The sequence below is a fragment of the Bacillus rossius genome, chromosome 10 (assembly GCF_032445375.1).
Source record: "Bacillus rossius redtenbacheri isolate Brsri chromosome 10, Brsri_v3, whole genome shotgun sequence".
Classification (NCBI taxonomy): Eukaryota; Metazoa; Arthropoda; class Insecta; order Phasmatodea; family Bacillidae; genus Bacillus; species Bacillus rossius.
In genome coordinates this window covers 33,579,915-33,600,638 of record NC_086337.1, presented here as the reverse complement: position 1 = coordinate 33,600,638, position 20,724 = coordinate 33,579,915, and the positions used below count along the sequence as shown (strand labels likewise).

The 20,724-nt window shown below is 37.4% G+C and overlaps 2 protein-coding genes across 2 annotated transcripts in view; both read right to left on the bottom strand.

Moving 5' to 3' along the window:
* Nucleotides 1-11,346, bottom strand: part of LOC134536314 (hemicentin-1-like) — a 382,069-nt gene extending 370,723 nt beyond the window's left edge. The window contains exon 1 of the mRNA XM_063376066.1: nt 10,905-11,346. Coding sequence (XP_063232136.1) covers nt 10,905-10,998 — 94 coding nt within the window. The 5' untranslated portion in view covers nt 10,999-11,346. The remainder of the gene's footprint in view (nt 1-10,904) is intronic.
* Nucleotides 11,128-19,193, bottom strand: LOC134536313 (uncharacterized). Its single transcript, XM_063376065.1, has 3 exons — nt 19,178-19,193; nt 17,087-17,714; nt 11,128-11,524 (listed from the first exon to the last, which is right to left on the bottom strand). The coding sequence occupies exons 1-3, from the start codon at nt 19,191-19,193 to the stop codon at nt 11,128-11,130; spliced, it is 1,041 nt and encodes a 346-aa protein (XP_063232135.1).
* Nucleotides 19,194-20,724: the final 1,531 nt, after the last annotated feature.

Sequence of the window (20,724 nt, the reverse complement as noted above, 5' to 3'; positions counted from 1 at the left end):
TTTATTTTTTTAACTGTTAACAATTATATTTTTGATTTGGTATAACGTGTGTGTGTGTGTTGACTCTGAAGTCATGTGACCGGGACAGCAGCACCAATCGTGGTCGTTCTAGTGAAAGAACTGATGTTTGAAGAACAATGGAAAAATATTGGTTTCTGAAGAAAACAAAATTGCTAATGAACGTAGCTCACGAGTGCTGCCTGCATAATTCGGTGAAATAAGATAGCATACGTAAGGTGTTTAGAGAGTGTTAGGTGTGTTCTATTTAAGCTAAGGTGATAGTAGAATATGACAAGGTATGATTAACAGTAAATTACTGCATTTAAGTGATTCCAGTTAATTCCTTGGCCTGACCTATAACCACCACTGTTATCGATCGTTAAGAGATTGTGAGTCACTTATTTAAATTCAAGTGAATCGAGAGCAATGAATTGTAACGTAAATAAAAATTTAATTTGTTTTGTGAGAATTTTCACAATCAGCACAGTATAAAACTTTTCACCTGCACCATGACTATTTCAAACTCATGGAAATATCTTTCTGATGAAGATTATTCTAGAAATTCTACCAAAATGTTTAAAACATAGAAAACATTTGAAATTTTTGCTGCATGAAGTATGCGAAATTTTTTGGAGTTCATAAGAATGTTTTGAACACTAAGTTTTAGCATTATTCCAGAATTTTATAGTTTAAAGATTGCCACGAAAGTTTACAGAATGTTCCAAATGAATTAGAAACTTTGTAATCTACCCGTGCATGTAGGCTGTGCGTAAAGGAAATTTTTTCAGTAGACTTCCAGGTATTTAGAGCTGAAGACAGTACACCTCCACCAAATATTTCCTGTGAACTACTTACTGGTTTGCTAATTACAGTTTATTTGGCATGTATATGTAGGCCAATACTATTCATTCATATTTGATAAAAATAAATTTTAATTTTCTATGTGGGAAATGGTGGTTTTATACATTGGCACGTATTTTGAATACTATAATATCTTACGTTTTTTAACAAGTTAATTTTGTATAAATTATAATTTACCAAGAATGACTGCCCAAATCTAACTTTAATTTATCCTAACACTAGTATAATTCTTCTAGAAACAAGAATATATCATTGAATACCATAATATAATAAATAGTTGAACCAAGACAATTACTTTTTTGAAACCCTCTTAGTTATAATTAGTCGAACATACTAATAATTTCGTAGCTGTATGCTAATAATTAACCACATGAAATATAAAATGTCGGATGCCTGTTAGTATAGTGTTCTGTGCTAAAATGTGTAGTTACTAAAACGAATACGGTATGCATTCAAAGAGATAGATAGTTTTGAATACTGGAAAGTATCGTTCCCAAAACTACATTCCAACAAAATCAAATCCACCTGCTTACGAAAACTTTCCAGGCGCCGATAAAACTCCAAAAAGGAATTCCCTATAGATCACTTCACGACGCGAAGGGTATCGTAACGATGACCATTACAACTTCCGTTGCTGATTTATCCCCTAGCAGAGAATGCATTTGTTGAGAAACATAGTGGAGAGGGAGATAGACTGTTACAAGTTAAAGCGATCTGTAACTCCTTTCAGCCTCCATAAAAAGAAATGTCCTCTGTGGAATGGTGAGAAATATTGGTTTACAATAAAATATTTTGTTACTTTGAAAAATTAAAACTAAATATTTTCGTTGCATATAAGAGACGATACGCTTTCATATGTTGGTAAATAATTTGTAAAATCAATTTTTCGCTTAAGCTTAAAATAATGATGAATATGGTTTTTGACAACGTTTTATTGATGAGACTGAAATAAAAGAAAATTAGCTATACAGAACTTAAAATATATACTTTTAACCTTTCACTTGGATCCAAAAAGCATCGGATTGTAAACACTAGAAATTAACACAAAACCATGGATAAACACTTAAATATTAAGGATGGGCATTTTCTCTTCATCTCAAAACAATAGTCACAGAGCAAGTATTTTAACTTGTTGAAAATCTAGAAGTTTCGAAATGAGCAACTAAGCTTCTAGCTCTTTTAAAACACCTACTTAAAACACCACTTAAAACACTTTTTTTAATCTTAAAGAAAAAATAAATCAGTTTAGAAGAAATGTTTAGTTGTTTAAATTAGTTAATAAAATATAACAAATTAAAAAATTAACTTTAATTTATGGATAGTTTTTATAGTTTTTTTTATCCTTTAATTCACTTCTGAATAACGCGTGACGGTTGAAGTTTCCTGCCACAAGGAATGAGCTATTAAGCAGCTAGCGAATTTAAGCACCGCGTTCAAAAACATGGTAGCGTTCGTCCATATCAATATCTGGGACGAACCACACCCACTGGATGTACCCTGAGTCCGGTTTATTTTTGCCGTAACGCTAAACTATTAAATGCATCAAACATCGCAATGAGAATGTAAAAAAAAAAAGTATATGCAAACATTTTAGGCCCTAGACCGAATGTACAGCACAGCTTTATGCTGGCTTAAAAGTCGACTTTCCCTAGGCTTACACAGAGTTAGTTTATCTTATTCATTATTCAAATCTTTTAATAGACATATAACCTATTTAGCAGTAAATGCGAACATGCACATGAACTTGTTTTAAGTTAAACAAATTTATAATACGCTGCTCTACAATGTGTTCATTAAGTAAACCCAAATAATGGAAAGATAAGCATATTTCGCTATTTTTAGTTACCTAGATGTAGTACTCACCCCCGGATAGTTTGTTGTTTTCCATAGTTTAACTGCACGGAAACGTCCTAATGAAATAGGTCCAAAAATACCATGAGACCCAAAATTCATAAAAAACGTTTTTAACAAAAATAACTCAAGTTCTCATGTTCTCTTAAAATCATGAAATATATATATATATATATATATATATATATATAATTTATGATTCATCTTGAAACAGCATTTTTTTTTTAGTTACCAAGTTGTAGTGCCCACACCACGATATCGGTACAAACTCAAACTCATACTTTATTAACACTAGGTTATGTAAACACAATTTAAAACTAACATATAATTGTTACAAAATAAAATTATATGTCACTACCCAGAATTTATACAGGTGTACCTCAATTTAATAATAGGTTCTCATGTTTCAGACTACGCGTGGGTTCCTCAGTTAGGTTTGCAGCGCTGTGACAGAATCCGGTTAATTGTAGCATAGGTGACTTGAGCGTCTGTTGTGCTGATAGGCCTACACAGCACTCCGATGTCTGGGGTTGGCTCAGCAGCGCCATATAACAAGAAGGTATGTATAGAAGTGCGACTCTTGCAGTGGAAATTGAAGCCATATTTTGAGCAAGTGACGCTATCTGTTCGGTGGGTCCGTATGTGCTAGCAATAGGGCGATATGTTCAAATCCACTGAGTTAGCTTATAATGATAATTTTCGTAACTACTTGACGATTTATTGTTAAGTAGAAGAAAATTACTGTGAAAATAAACCTAAAACTGGTTTGTAATAAATAAAAAAAGTATTCTATGTAAATTTGTGGGAGATGTAGTATTTATGGTATGACACACCATAAAATATGTGGCTACCACAATAAAGTGAACTAATTTTTCACTGTTTTTTTTGTGTAATTTATTAGAAATAGCTGATACATTACTTCTCACAATCAATGTAGCTATGTTGGTAATACATTATGAAAGTTACTATGTAGGGTGTGGGCACAACATTACTTCAAAAAAAAATCAGGTATCAGTTCCACCCCCACCCCCCACCCCTCCCCTCCTTCCATGGCCGGCACCTGCTAACGTTATTTTGTGGTCAGCTCAAGGTCCCATTTGCTGACTTGAATAGAATTTACGAAATTTAGGTTGGTGGCACTGATCGTTCTGTGATATTGGACGGTAGGTTTGTAAGCTGGTGGTAGCCATTGATAAATCGAGGTCCAATTTGCTGGCTTTAATCGCATTTACGAAATTTGGGTTGGTGGCACTGATCGTTCTGTGATATTGGACGGTAGGTTTGTAAGCTGGTGGTAGCCATTGATAAATCGAGGTCCAATTTGCTGGCTTTAATCGCATTTACGAAATTTGGGTTGGTGGCACTGATCGTTCTGTGATATTGGACGGTAGGTTTGTAAGACAGTGATAGTTGTTGGGCGGATTTCACTCGCGGGCCGATGCCCTTGTGGAAACGCATCTTTATGCACGAATCTGAAAATTTCATCGATTTAAAGCTAAGGGATTTCATCATAATCTTGTTAGGAAGGGTAATGAGTCCGGAATCGCAGTTAGCTGAAGTTAATGCCATTGAATTAAAGTTAAGTAAAGCTATGATGTAGGTAACGAGTCCTAATTTGGGTTTAAAAAGTTAAGTCAACGTTAATGTTATGTTCACTCGGTGGACGTGGCGTACATTTAATCGAGTCTTGTGTCGGAGCTCTGTAAGATGTCGTTGGTGAGGTTAAAGTTCTTTAGGCGCACTTGGGTAAGGAAGGGTAAAGAGTTTAAATTTTTTTGGAGCGTTAAGAGACTTCGTCAAGAATTTAGCATGTTTAATCTCATTACGACAAGACCGCCCAAGGGAACGATTACATGGTTCTACACGTATATGGTGCTGTCAGCATGTGACCGTAATTTTCACGATAAACTGATAACATATTTTGGTATTTGTCAAATAATTTTATCTTAACGAAATAAGTATTGCTACTCTCTGGCGAAGTTCTTGCCTTAGGTTTTGATTTGAAATGTGGTAAGTCCCTATAAAAAGAACAGCCAAAATGATTAATGAGTAAGCGTTATTAAATTGTAACGGAAATAGGCTACTTAATAAATTGTTACATTTGTTTATAAAAATTATTATTCCAAGAATAAATGTTTAATTATTTTATATTATGGTTTATTTTTTTGTCCTCCAAACAGAAAGATCCCGAAGGGGATAGGAGAGGCGTGCTCTAGAGTTGTTTCCACCAAACCTAATTCATAAATTGCTAAGTCAAAACTTAATTTATTTGATTCAATATTCCCACAATTTGTTTCAACCCCAGCGTTACATTATCTTGAAGTCACTGGGCAACTTCTTTTTGAAATATTTAATTATATATTTTTTATTTCTCGCCATCGTCACTATTTATATATATATGTGTGTATATGTATATACACACACACATATGTGAGTGTGTTTTTGTGTGAGTTTTCAGGGCTTTTAGTATTCTATCGCTAATAACATTTTAGTATTTCGCATTTGAACAAAGCAAACGTTAGGAACACGTTGTTAGCGCAACCACTAGTTAAACTCCGTCCGCTCGCAGTGTTCGATGCTGACGCTGTGTTTGCCGTCTCATTACAAGAGGTCAAAGGTGAAGAGCGGAAGTCATGGTAGTCGGGATTGAGGCGCTGGCTTCTCTGTGGGCTATTTCCGAACACACTCTCGCATTCACGTCGTTTGCAGGAAGACAATAGTCACTAAGCTGTTTCTGAATACGTAAGTGAACTGAATCTAAGCGGATGGTTCCCAATAAGGTTTTGTTTCTCATTCGCTGCTAATTAGTTAAAAACTTCACGCTAGTTTAGTTGTTTATTTTAGTATTGCGGAAACATGATACAAACACCGAAATCTTAACAAGAATATAAAATCGCCAAAGCACGTGTTTTTTTTTAATTGTACATTTATTTCAAATTCTGTTATAATTTACCAACTAACAAAACTTTGGCAAATTTAAATTTCTTAATTTCACACTTAGTTCGGCGCTATTAATTCGTGACGGGCTAGTTAAGGAAAAAAGCAAGTGAAAAAAAAAATATTTTGATTGACTATTATTCACTTAACACGAAAATTGAATATTTGTCGATGTTCTTATGTTTGCAAAGATTTTTGAACAAAGTTTTAAGTAAAACAAAATAAATTTGCGTGATATTACGTAGCAAAATAAGTTTTGAAATTTTTTTTTAAAATTTCTTTTAATGGCTTTCAATGGATTTTGCAACGGGGAAGATTGATTTTAAAAAAATTTTGAACACACTCCATTGCTGGCTACACTGTAAATCAAATAGATCTCAATGAATGACAAATATATATATATATATATATGTGTGTGTGTGTGTGTGTGTGTGTGTGTGTGAATGTGCAAACACGCAGGAAACCAGCCAAAATCAGACGACGTCTAAAGTTGTGTATGTTTTTGACTTTTGACATCGGCTGTTTTTTTTTTTTGCTAGTTTTCGGTTCTGTTTACAATTACATTGCAATTTTTTGTACGTTGTTGAGTTTACCTACGAAAAATAGTGTAAACAGCAAAAGAGTCCTATGTCTAAAAAATATTGTAAATCAATATGTTTTTTTTAAATTTGATATTTCACACGCCTGTCGACCGGTTTCGGAGAAAGCCGAGGGTGTTTCTGTTTACAGGCCACAACCGGAGGAAAGAGGGGTGCGGTGATGCCGTTAAGTGTCCCAGATTCCTCATTCTCTTTCGCCGCCTCGGGGGGGTAAAATTTCCACCGCCGCGCCGGTCCGCTTTGATGTGATAATTAAGTTCTGACCGGAGTCGGCGACCGGAGGGGGTCCCGCGTGGAGCCCATTAGGCCTTCACGTGGCCACAGACGAGGCGCCCCTCGCAGTCTGCGACCACCCGGAGTCGTCCGTCGACACCGTCGGAGATGTCCCCGTCAAAAGGGGGAGCAACACCGGGAACATCAACTCGCAACACTCTCTTCGTCGCTCGCCACGCTCGAGAAACGGGGGACACTGGCGTCGAAACGTTGGAAAAGTTTTAAAAATCACTGTTCCTTCGCTCGAATTCTGTCGTCGTCGTGTTACGAAACGTGTCAATTCAGTACACCAATTTATGGTCCAAAAGCGAAGACTTTATTCGGGCCGAATGCGCCGCCCCGCCTACACTGTTAGAAATGTCTGTAAAATTAAAGACTGTCCAGCGATGAATTCACCTCAAATAATAGAATATTTCTTCTTCGTAATTGTATATAACTGAATCTTCGTAGAAAATACGCCGTTCTTCAAGTTCCAGTTGTTTTTTTTTTTTTTTAAGATAAGCACTCGTAGCAGAAATAAGAGCATTTTCTTACAAGTCTTAACAAGTTTTTGGATGTTTTGCTAGTATCCCAAGATTATTTTCTTGTATTAATGTTCGAAGTCAATTACTTAGTACCAGTGAATTTTAAGAATAGGCCTATATAATGGTAAAGTTACGAAGAGAACTGCACAATTTGTGACCAGCGTTCGTCTTAATTTTAAAAGGTGAAAATATTTAACTCTGCACCAATGAAAACATAACACTGTGCAATGCTTCAGGAACAAAAACCAAGCGATATGAAAACTGCTCCCGATACCCGGGTCATTTTTTTTTCTTCCGTATTTAGTTTTTCACCAGATTGAAAATGGCTAGAACGCGTATATTAAGAAAAACATTTAGGCATGAAATATACAGTTAACGTGATTCTTGAAAGCACTCATTGGACTTGCTTTACAGAAGTTTTAATATCAGATATTTGATCTACACTAAAAATTAAAATGCCTATGTATATTCACTTCATGAATAACATTTGTAAAAATTTTTTAATACATATTTTATGCACTTGACAAACATTTTGTTTCTATTCATTTAGACAAATGTTAGGAATTAATCACATACTTTTCTTTCAATGGTAAGATTTTAGCAATACTCTGAAATTTCGTGAGGAAAGCACGAGTTTCAAGCTAGTTAAACAATATAATTAGACGGCTCCTATAAAAAAAAGTGGTTTTGCCCCATCCACGACGAGAAAGACTGCGCACCAGTCCACAGCCTTGCGCTTAGAGGCGATACGGCGCTAGAAGCGCCAGCGAGCGTCGCACTTATCATCCCGCCTCGCTCACACAGATAAGCGCCCACACCTGACCATTCTCATCTACAGTGAGGTCATTGGATACTATTCACAGAAATTTGCCAACTCAAACTATTATAGTAAATTTAAGTTTCCGTGCACGACCTTCTAAACGATTTGAAGATATCTAGTTATTAATGCTGAAAACGACATGAAGTGCTTCAAGGTACAATAAAAAAAAAATACTTCATTTCCTCTCCCTTTTATGGTGTTCCTTAAAATATAACTTACAATAATAACGAAGATAAAAGTAAAATTTTGTTACAGTTAACAAACATCTGAGAAGCTGTAATACCAGTTTTTGTTTCATAAAGATTTACTGAGTCATTTGACTAAAATTTCCAAGAACATAAAATGATGTTGTTGTATCATTTAATTTGCGCGAAAATTATCCGTATTTAGGAAATAAATTTCCTCATATTGCTTTAAGTAAGTTCGATGCCGAAAATCCTGCATATTTAAAATAATTAAATGTCATTAAATGTTACTGTTGTCCTTTATAATGATAGTTCTGTGATACAACAAAGAAAAACACTTTTGTATTACTTAAATGTGCCAATTTTGTCGTGTAAAAATTATTTAAAAAGTAAAAGCTGATGGTTTTTAAGGCGATGCTCAGGATATTTATGAAAAAAAAACCATGGATAGGTTAATTGAGGCTAGAGTCGTTAGACATATCTTGGCTTCTGTAGTGAAGCCACGTCTGTTGGTAAATGCTGCTGGATTGTTGCAGCCATTTTGAGGGTAGACTGTAAATAACCTTAAAACCTGCTTTTCTACACCTTATAAATATTATCAGGGACATGAATCTCACTAGTGATTTGTTTACTTGAGCGATATATTTGATTTGCGGAAGGGCTCTGGCCAATCAGGTATCAAGTGTCAACGCTGCTGCTGTAAGCACAGAATAGTATCAAAATTTGATAGAGAATTTTTTGCATTTAATTTGCAAAAATAATTTTTGCAAATACGTTTGTGTTTAAAGAAAACGTTTTGTCACGGCATATATGAGTAAAAATATCAACACAAGTGATGAGTACAATGGTCAGAAAATAAAACAGACATTTGTACCGAATGATGGTTTTAGTGGAGATAGCGAAATACCTTCTAAATTTGAAATGCGTCGATAAACAACTACCAGATATGTCAACATCTGAAAGCAATGCTATATCATTGAACTACCATGCATATACATACTAATAAATTAATGAAGTTTTTAAGATTTACAAAATAAATTCATTAAAGACGTATTTTAATATTTTATAAATGTTTTCTTCCTCAGAGTATTGTATAACGGATATATATGTATTTTTTTTTAGAAATTTTTCATGTTTAGAGTAAACAGTGAAATAATAAAAAAAATCCTGCCTTGATTGCCAAAGAATAAAATTTTATTAAATGAGATGAGTATGACATCATTGACTTACTCGATTTGTGATATTTAAATATGAGAAAAAACAGACATTAGATTTGGATACAATATTACATATTGATGACTTTTCCTGTTAACACCATTTGTACACAGAGATCGACTGGATCATGCCATCGCACTTTAATATCTGCTTTTAATTGGCGAATAAATGATAGAACTTCAGTTTAGTCGGACACAAGGGTTGAGTTCCTCTTTACAAATCACCTGATTAAAAAAAAAATCGAACTATGAAATTCTTAATGGAAACATATTTTTGCATGTTGAATCTTACGTTGAAACGATGAAAAAATAATAATTTTTAGCAATACCCCTAATTCAAGAAGGCAATTTTGTGTTGAACAAGAGACGGGCGTCTTTCCCTTCACTCCGTGAGACGTTGGAAAAATCTGTCTCACCTGTGGATACCGGAGGAGCTTATTTTATAAGAAGCACTTTTAAATCATGCACTTTAAATAATATTTATCTTTATATTGTTACTTTGGCGCTACTATATTTAATATATTTCAATCGAAAATCAAGGCAAGCAATTTTGACATTATAAGTAATTTATTTATTGGCAGTCAAGATATATCGTAAACAAGGCACGTGTATTTCTTCATTATGAAATATTCATTAAAACATTGAAATACTTACAAGCATATTGGTTTCCTGCTTTTGGGATTCATGCTGGATTAAACCAATGGGGTCACGAGCGGTCACATCGGAGGTTAACACTGAGAACGTTATATATACCGCTGGCAAAAATCCAATAATCGTTACTGCAGGCATTCGCGACGAAGACGTTGGTGGGCGGGATATTTAAGTCAAACTCTTCTTTTGGATCAATGGTATGGCCACCAAAATAACCAACCTGAAGTTTACTTTAGACAACTTCGACACCCTTTCATCCCCCCACTAAAACTGTAGGAGTGCCTTAATGAAGGGAAGTTAAAAAAATAAATTAAAAATACATAACTGTTTTACCTTTATTTTGCATCACACGCACATAAATTCATGCAAGCGATTCGAAAAAATACAACTGAATCTATGCTAAGACCTCAGGTCTTTTTCATGTTAATGTGGGGATTAGGGATACTCAAGTGTACAATTTTAACGAGAAAAAAAATCCTTCCTTAGTGAAAAGTCTTATAAACTTCCGTTTATTTGATTTCATTGCATTTGGTTTAAATTGTTTAATTATTTTAATTATTAGTTCGTAAATGAAATTAAGTAATAAATAATATTGACTTTGAGGACTCGCAGAATACTTTAAGGGTAGGTTTCACACTTTTTTTTTTTTAAATTTTATCTTCATTAGTATTATTTAAAAGCTATTCCTACAATTATAGCACAATACCTCCGCTTGAACGTGCTTTCGTGTAACAAATATATTCAATCGATATTCACAAGGTGTAACATGAATGGGTGAAGAATATTATGCAAGGGATAATAATTAAAAAAAAAACTGGTGCGACATTTTAGATTCATTACATTGCACTTAGTGAATATATCGTGTAAATATTAATGAGGAAACAGCGCCTGCAAAGGGACGAATCGAGTTGGAACATCAGTTTTAGACGTTGAATAAGAGTGATGACGAGGAAATGAGACCACGTGCGAGCGGCACTTGCAGCACTCACCGTCTTTGGCCGCGAGCGTCAGCCGACTCTCGGTCACCAGCACCGCCAGCAGCGACGCCAGGAGGGCGGTCCAGCCCCTAGTCGTCGGCCGCATGTCCGCTAGGCCGTGTCCGCTGCTCTCGCTGCGTTGTCTGCGGCGAACATTTCCCGGAGCCCTCCTACGAGCGTCCCGGCATCGCGCTCCTTCCCCTGGACACTTTATTCCGCACCGTCGGGAAACCTCCTAGCTACCCGTCGACAGCCGCAGACATCCCAACCACGTCCGTGTTTCAAAATCCGTGAAGTCCGCCGCCACTGGAACACTCGATGTCGTGGTTCGGGTGAAGTGTACCGGAATCGACGTGATATCTCTACTTGGTTTCGCGATCGCGGCGATTAACGTTTCGAACGCGGCGGCGGCGGCGGCCGGCGTCAGCGACGTCCCGTCTCGCGACGCGCAACTGAAGGGGGCGTCCCGGCGAGATCGACGCTTTCCCCTCTCTCTCCCCTCTCTCTCTCTCTCTCTCTTGTCTCTCGCCCCCCGCAGGAGCCCCGGCGCAGCCCCCTGCGCGAGGGGTTGGTCGCGCGCATGCGCCCGGCCGCTGTGCTCCCGCCAGCCGGCCGGGCGGGCTTCGATCCTCCTGCAACCCCCCTACGGCACCTCACCCCCTTCCCTGCCTCCTTCCTCGTGCTCGTTAGCGGGCGCGGGCGTGTTTTGTTTCCTCCTCGGGACTGCGTTGGCCATCACGCGTGCCGAAAGTGAAACTTCGCCGACGGAGAAATGCGAAAAAAAATTTTAGGACACACAAATGCAGGATTACTGGTTTCGTATTTCATTTTTAAACATCTTTGCTCTCGGTATACGGAATTCGTAAGGAGTTATTTTGTGAATGGAACGAACGTCGATTGGAACGTAAATATGTAAACACGGTGCTGCCATCTGTGGAAGTTTCAGAAATCTTCAAAAGATACGCGTTTGGTACACCTGTTGTTCGCCTAACCAGGATAAATAGTACGCTTTTCATTCTGTTAAACAGTATAATAGTAATATCTTTAAAAAAGGGGGAAATATTTTACCGTTTTTCAATAAAAAAATAATAATTTTCGTAAATTTATGACGCTCGCTAATTGTCGCGTCCGAGTTTTGTATTATGAGTTTATTTGCAGCATGAGAACAATATGAATTGGCATGTTACCGAGGTTAGATGTTTACATATCACTCACGATTACTTAAATATTAATATTTTTATAATTTTTATGTTGTCATATTACATTATTGCTGTAATATTTTTTTTTCCCCTTCATTGTATCGTTATTGTACCTGGTTACTGAACCTACTTTTTTTCTTGCTTTTGTGCGTGTTAAATTTCATAAAAATTTTTGTTTAATACTTAAGACCAGATATTCTCTTATTCTCAACTCAATTCCATATGTGGCGGTAATGGGCCACACAAAGGGCCACAATTGCGCGCTAAATGATAGCACGGGAAAATAACAACGATCAAAAATTGAATAGCCATCACAGCGTCATGTACATGTTACATACTTTACAAGAAATACTATTAGAGGATGCTTCAATTTACTGTAAACCATGCGAATTTGCTTATGATAAATATGTATTTTATAATAAGCATAAAAAACACATGTAATTTTTAAAGTGGTAGTACTTTGGGGTGGAATAAATTTATAAGAATATGTTTCACCGACCACCGGTGACAATGCTCAGTGGTATGTCATTTCTAAGGATGCCAAAACTTATTTATAATCTGTCGGTTAAAACATCCAAGAAGAGAAAGGATTTCAAGAAGATTTTGTTTCCGCTATATTTTATTTATAATGACTTAAAGTTTAATTTTTTGTTCAAAGAACCTGTGTATTGTATTGAGCAGAAATTTGAAATTAAAATTTATGAACTGATGTTAAAGTTACAAAAAAAAAATTAAATACTTGTAAAAAAATCTTATTTTCTCCTTGTTGTTACAGAGCAGGGACTACGAACAAATATCAGATCTCAACAGGGTACAAAATCTTGGGAAGATAAAATCTAAAACCTGTCGTAAAGTAAAATGTATATGAAATACTCAGAATATATTATACAGAAAGGTAAAATTTGAGAGACTCTCATCCTGATTTTCCCACGAGGTTTCCCGAAATAACTCCAGACTAATTAATGTTGTACTGATTCTTTACAGTAGCCCAATACCGATTCTATCGTCGATTTTCCGGACTTGAGTCGACTAAGTCCGTCTTTAACGAGATCGTTGTAAACGGGATGTGGAACCGAAATAAAGAAAATTGCACGGAAGGGATGGATTTTATTTCTTTCTTTTGAATGAGAGTTTGGTCCGCGAGAAGAAGTGAAGTATTGACTGAGGAATACGTCCCGCCTGCACATCCACGAGGTTGGATAAGCGCATCGTCCGCACGAGAGAGCGTTCCTTTTTCTCTGCGGTTATGCTACGCTATACACACAACGGTGCGCATCCCCTAAGCGAAATCAGTACGTACATTAAATTATTAAGTATTAATTATAGCCAATGAAGTCCAGCCGATACATCCGACCATCTACTGGTAATGTAGGTAAAAATTATTTTAACTAATTATATGGAAAGTTGTTCATGGCAGCTGACCAGCAGCTTATGAAAAAAATTTGCCAATATATAAATTAATTGAGGTAATTACAAATGACGTTAATGTGTTAGTGAATAATTTTAACCTCGCAAAATATTTTACAATTTTTGGTCGGCTCACAGCATTTGGTGGGAGTGATTTCGTGAATGCGACGTAAGTCAAGAAACGAAAATGTGTATCGTCGCTTTCTCTTATTTGAAAATTCACAAAGACAAAGGGAAACTTTATAGTATTGTTACGAACGTGAGCAAGGCTGGGACATGTGCAGGTGCAGAGCTGGCTGGCGACTGCCGCAATATGAGACGAGCCACGCGCCTGGAAGATAACAAGGATTGTCGCTTTCCCCCCCTCCTTCCCCCCGCTCCTCGTGCGTATCTGATAGCTACGACACCTGACACCTCACAGCTGCGGAGTTATGCGAGCCGCCGACACGTGTTTCGAGAGATTTCTGCCGTCGGGTCGGCGCGGAATAACGCGACTGGCCCCGGCCGCGCTCGTGAGTTCTGTAAATGGCGGCTGATATATAAGACGAGGATGGTGGCCTCGGAGGGAGGTCAGAGCCAGAGTGAGAGTTCAGGCAGGAACTTTCCCGCAGCGGAGTTTCCGGGGCGATATTGCCCTAAGGAATAATTTCAGCAATATAATATCCCGTCAACTTCTTGTCACTAAATTATAGATGAACATAAAGTGTTAATAACTCCCACCAAAAGGCCAACCTATTCTGTTTTTATTGGCTGTTGCGCCATGCGATCGTAACAGATAAAAAATATTAATTTCCTTCATATGCCCACTCCCATGAACACGACCTTCACTATGCGTTGTTGCGAAACAGTAGTTTCAAAACACGACACACGTTATATTATATATATAAATTTTTTTCAACTTTGAATCTAACTTTACTTAATTGTCCAAACAGCACTGAGGGAACGGGAATTGTTTATGCAAATTGCACTGGGGAAAAAGAGGGTGGATAACCTCTTGGAGTGAAATGGTAAGGGGGGGGGGGAGGTCTTCATCTTCCTACCCTTCCCCCAACCCCACCGTCCTTCGCGTTTTCCGAATCATCCCTCACTCGTTATCACTCCCCCACTTCCTCTTCCACCGTCTTTTGCCGCCTCTCCCGAAACCACCCCTATTTCCCCGGCTGGCCGACCAACCCCTGTCCTTATTCCGTACCCGGGACTCAATTGAGCAAATAAGGGAGCTCGTTTAGAACTATTCCGGCGGGGTCTCTCGTCCAATGTCGTGCACGTCTCAACCCCCCCCCCCCCCTATTCCACCCTTCACTAGACAACCCCGTCGGCCAAGGGTTTTCCCGCTTAATAACGACAGCTGCGGACGTGTTTGGAAATTCAGGATTGCGTTGGCCTTCGGTGAAATCCGTCTGAAATTTCCCCGCGGATATTGAGTGTCTATGGCAAGTTTAGTTTTTTTTTAAATTTATACACTGACACAATACCTCAGGCACTGCCTCAAACATAAAAAAATCGTTTAGAGTCGTAATGGTTGTTTATTTAAACACAAATAACAATAAAATCAAACATAAACTCTAACTGAAATGGTAATATTTTTAAGTAAGCTAAATATTTACCCAAGAGAGGTGGCGATACTGTAAAAAAGTCGGATTCTCATTTGGAAGAAACCAGTTTCAATGCCCTGACCATAAATTCCAGTTTTGGAATCCCATTGTGTCCCTAGAACATGGCACTCAAATTTTATAATGATTCCTTCTCCGCTCGGCCTTGTTTGGTATACATCCATCTTTAATTACTTATCACCTACAAAAAATTAAAATAAATATAAAAGTAAATTGTTTCAATCAATAAGATTGATTTTAAAGTGCTAGTCAAAAGGTAAGAATAAATATCGAATTAAGTTGTTGTTGCCTAATAATAGATTTAAAAAATATATATATTTTTTGAAGCAATTATTATTATTATTGTGTTTATAGGTACACGTATACTCAAATAAGCAGCTATTTTCCAACTAGATAATGTTTCCACGTAACCAGCATCATGCTGACACGTTTCTGTTTTTTTTTTTTTTTTTACGTTGTAACATAATTTATGACGAACACGGCTATAATGGGTTAACGATCACCACAGGAACGAGATGAAGTTCAAACTTTTCACCCCGTTTATTCAATACTTAGCTTTATCTTTGATTTATGAGACTGTCATAAATCAGAAGGACGAAAGTTTCTGGAAATAAAAAAATAAACTAACGATCGTGCGTTCGAACTCTGAACTCCTGCAAAATTAGTCCACCGTCCATACAAAAAAATGTTCTTTTACAAAACATTACAGAAAATATATATACTTCGGGGATTAAAATTTTTTTTAAACTTATACAAGTGAGGATAATGCATGAATTGATACATGTAAATTGATTCTAAAAGCTTTCAGACGACATTGAACTGCTGTAAAGAAGATTTTAATTTGCGACTAAAGTGTAGCTTATATTCATAACTTCTTAATCGAAATGCGTATATGTATGTGTACTTAGCCCAATATCTCAGATGCTCGTTCTGATGAGATATTACAGTTTAATTTACTAACTTTTCAAGGAATTTTGAGGGATTAACCTCAAATAAACGAAAAATAGTTCTTGATATCATATAACTGGTTCTTCGTATAAATTATGCCGTACTTATTTAAACTTCGTAGTCATGTTTTCGGTGTGAACAGGAAAAAATACGAAAAACTATTAGTGTGTTTTATTTCAATAGTCTTATCAAGAATTTGAATGATTTGCTTACATACCAAAATTATTATTGTGGATTTATGTTTAAAGTTCAGTGTAGTCAGCTCCCGTACATTGACGAAGAAAATGATAAATTTACGAAGATCTCTCGATAATTTGTGAAAAGCGTTTTTCGTAAGTTTCACGTGAAAAGTATCACTGTCAACACCTGAAAATAAACTTTTTTTTTAATGACTTCAGAAAAATTACACGCAACCATAATGCCTCACCATGCCCCTTTGCTCGGCGTTGACGTTAAAGGGCAAAATGCTTTTAAGTTAATGAACGCCACTCTTATATCGTGTGTAGTTTTAAAATAGCGTGTTTTTTTTCTGGAGCTCTGCAAACTGTATATGTAGGCGGGGGTCTCAATCATAACAAGTCACTGAAACAGTGGAAGGAAGTGTCTCAGTATTTTCCCTGAAGCAATTTTTGAGAAATTCAAATAGATATATGTCAATCATTGGTAGTTTAATTTAACTGACGAAGAGATTTCTTTCATATTCAAGCAAAGTACTTGCAACTTTTTCATTGTATTAATTTTTTTTTAAATTTCAACTATATAAAAACTAACGTAAGAATTTAATATGTTGTTTTATGTATTTGTCAGATTTTAAATTTATAAAATGTTCACAAAGTCAAAATACCACACGTAGATTAAAGTGACTAAATGCACTTATTTGCAAGCTTGCTTTAGTAAATGCTAGATTTCCCGTTTGATTTAGTGAATCATTGACGAAGTATTAAACAAATAGGAAAATCAAATAATTAAAAATATAAGTTAATTCGCTGTATGGAAGAGAGGGCGCCGCCGAGTGAAGCAAAGCCACGGAGGCGCGCGTCTGCTCGATCCTTGTGCGGCAGGGGGCACCAGGGTGTAGCACGGGGCAGCAGGGGTCGGCAGGGGTCGTTTGGAGTCGCCAGGGGGCGCCAGGGGCGGCAAGTCCCCAGGGGTGGCAGGGGGCGGCAGGGGTATGTAAGGGGTTGTAGGGGGCGGCAGGGGTAGCAGGGGTAGCAGGAGGCACCAGGGAGCTCCAGGGGCGGCAAGGTTCACCAGGAGGCGGCAGGAGGCGGCAGGGGGCGGCAGGGGTATGTAAGGGGTAGAGGGGGCGGCAGGGGTAGCAGGGGTAGCAGGAGGCACCAGGGAGCTCCAGGGGCGGCAAGGTTCACCAGGAGGCGGCAGGGGGCGGCAGGGGTATGTAAGGGGTAGAGGGGGCGGCAGGGGTAGCAGGGGGCGCCAGGGAGCTCCAGGGGCGGCAAGGTTCACCAGGAGGCGGCAGGGGGCGGCAGGGGTATGTAAGGGGATGTAGGGGGCGGCAGGGTTAGCAGGGGTAGCAGGAGGCGCCAGGGAGCTCCAGGGGCGGCAAGGTTCACCAGGAGGCGGCAGGGGGCGGCAGAGGTCGCCAGGGAGCGCCAGGGGTGGTAGGGGCGGTTGGGGGGGTAGGGAGTGGCAGGAGGCTGAAGGGGGCGCCAGGTGTCGCCAGGGGCGGCAGTAGGAACTCAATCATCGGGACTCGCTGCGCGAGTCTGGTCGCCGAGGAGGGACACACTCGCTCTGGTGGGAGTGCATAGCGAGTGTAGCTCAGACCAGCGCCACGCACCACTCGCGCTCCATGAAAGCCTGTCACCAGACACGGCCTACGCTGCGCTTACTGTACACTACACGTCTGTACACGTCTGTACCAACTTCAGAAAGTTGTTCACATTCAAAGCTAGTTAATAAAAATACATCTTTTTATAATGTCACCCATGATAAAACTATAAGTATACTTCCTAAGACGGAATGTTGTGATTCGTAGAACAGCTTAGTGTTGAGGAAACAATTTTTATTTTGAAATACAGTTACCAGTCAACAAATGCTACACCGTCAGGTGTCCTTGTCTCTTTAATATTGCTTGTCGAAAGACACTTGCGTTTTGCTCGTCTGATGTATTTAAAATTATTAAGTAGGGTGCATACAACTATTTAATAAAATGTAGCACCTCAATTGCGAAGGTGACCTCGGTAAACTTTTATGTTTAAATACAATATTTAAATAAAAATTGTACATTCATACTTGCATTATCCTCAACTGCAGCTTTAATAAATCAATCTTGAGTGTATTTCATAGATGGACACACAGCTATGTAAATTAATATTGTAATTCTAGGAGTCAAAGACGCATATGTATTGCAAATAAGTAAGATAACCTGGAATTTTTATAAAAAAATCCCTAATGAAAAAAAAATCCCTATGGAAACACAAATGAGACAATATTTAACTAAAGTTTGTGTGTGTTAATGAAAAATTGCCGAATAGCCTTATTACCCTGGAACCAATCGTTGAAGGAATGTCAATAGCAAGAATCAAAATCGCCTCACCACTAAGATTTAATTGTACTTTTTGTGTCAGGTAAATTAACCACGAACTTCAATACATCCATACACATAAAGACTTTATTTCACGTTACACTTTGTGCACAAGGTTAAAAAATATAATAGGACTTTGCACGAAGAATACAATTCAAAGACACTAAAGGCTCTTCATAGGTCCAGATATCTGTATCTTCGTAAAATCCACGCCATATTCCCAATTCCGAGTTCGGTTTTTTTTTGCAAAAAAAAATGGTAGGAGAAAAAAAAGATGTTTAACTGTTTACTTGAAACGCATTTTAATATTTTTGTTAGCACTAGGAAATAATTTTTACGAGTTAATCTTTTAAAAGCAAATAATCTCAGTATCCGCATGGTATTTACGAATATATCTCGAAATTTACGAGCATCGTTGGAAATTTTTTTACCAGCGTTATTTGTAACTTGAAGATGGTATTTATTAGCGATGCAGTCAGGTAATGTGGTTATTTCCGTCAGTGCATTGTATATGTTTGAAACACGATAACGTTGATTTTAATGTCAGCCATCTTATTGCTACACACTACTGACCTTCCCGTTTCAACATCGGCTATAATTCATTGAGCCAACGGCGTTTTAGGATTGGTTGAGCGAACACGTGAAGTTCCTGGACGGTAAACAACGACAAATCCATTATAGTCGAATATGTCTCATTTAATTTAAACTTTTAGTATAAATAAATAATTGCCGTTTTTATAGGGAAGAAAACTGATCTTCATAAATTTCTGCTGACAAAGTATGGGGGGAAGATTCCACACGCTTACAAACCATAAATAATAAGTGAATGCGATGTAGAACAATAAATTAAGCCAGTTTTGTTCCAAACAAGACTTGGAAGAATAATGTTCCCGAAGGCTTATGTTACTTTTGTAGTTTGAACAACGTTACAAAACGGCGACCAATAATTCAAATCTAACAATCGCTAATAACTTATAAACACACGGAGATCCGGTAAAACCTCGGAATGGCTTCTAAACAGTACGGTAGATAAATAGCAAACACGCTTTGCGAAAACATTTGTAAACTATAACGAAAGCACCGCTACTGGATATAAATAGACATGCGAATAAATCTAACATTAATCTTTTTATAAATTATCTCGTTAGGGTAATTAAATTCGGTACTAATTATGTTTCGAAACTTATCATTTTCAGGTCTTAGCACGTGAGTCACTTTTAATGATCTCAACGTTATTTTTTCCACCGTCTCATCACTACATAGTGCATTTATGGATATGTTATTCAATAAAAAATAAATATACGCTTTATATTGGAACAAATTTGGAATTTTTTTCATCAGCTAGGTGGGTTAAAAGCAGTCATTTGAATTTTCAATTAAAACCTTGTTCGTTTAAGGTTATACTGAAAACAGAAAATTTATATGATTAAATAAATAATATTTATTTTCAAGCTTACATGAAATTTTGTTTTTGGATATGAATCATTGAACAGGTAATAAATCGAAAATTATTTAGTGCGATTTTTGTGACTGTGGGTTACTTTATGTAACCTTTACAATAGTTAATAATTTAAATAATACTCACCATTTATATTTTTGTGCTCATATTACTCCTTTGTTAGACATATGAACATTTCCTATTGCAGAAGTAAGCAAGTGTGCAAGTTGTATAAGTATGCACTTGTACATGTACCCATGAGCGAAAGTGCACAAATGCTCATGTATACAAGTGCGTGAAAATGAAAACATGCCATCGTATTCTACTGCTACCATATTTTTTTTTGCGGCAAGTAATTTCACAGCCAAAATGTGATACATAAATTCGCTATGAATAAAGTACCGGAGGTTCACAAGTGTCACAAACATGGTGATGAAAAAAAAAAACATGCTCGGGTGTCTTGCGTTGGCAGAGACCTGAAAAAATCGCGGGTTCATTTCGTGTTATGCTAAAATTCAAATAATTATACCTTAGTGCGGCTTCTGCCATTGGTTCACTGTTAATATGGAGGACTGAGGGCCAATTAGAGACCCTCACTCATAGAAGTGTCGAATCACAGTTTACTCAGTCGAAACGACTCACAAGTCAGTAGCCAATGTATAGTTGGCATTTGCCCGAGTGT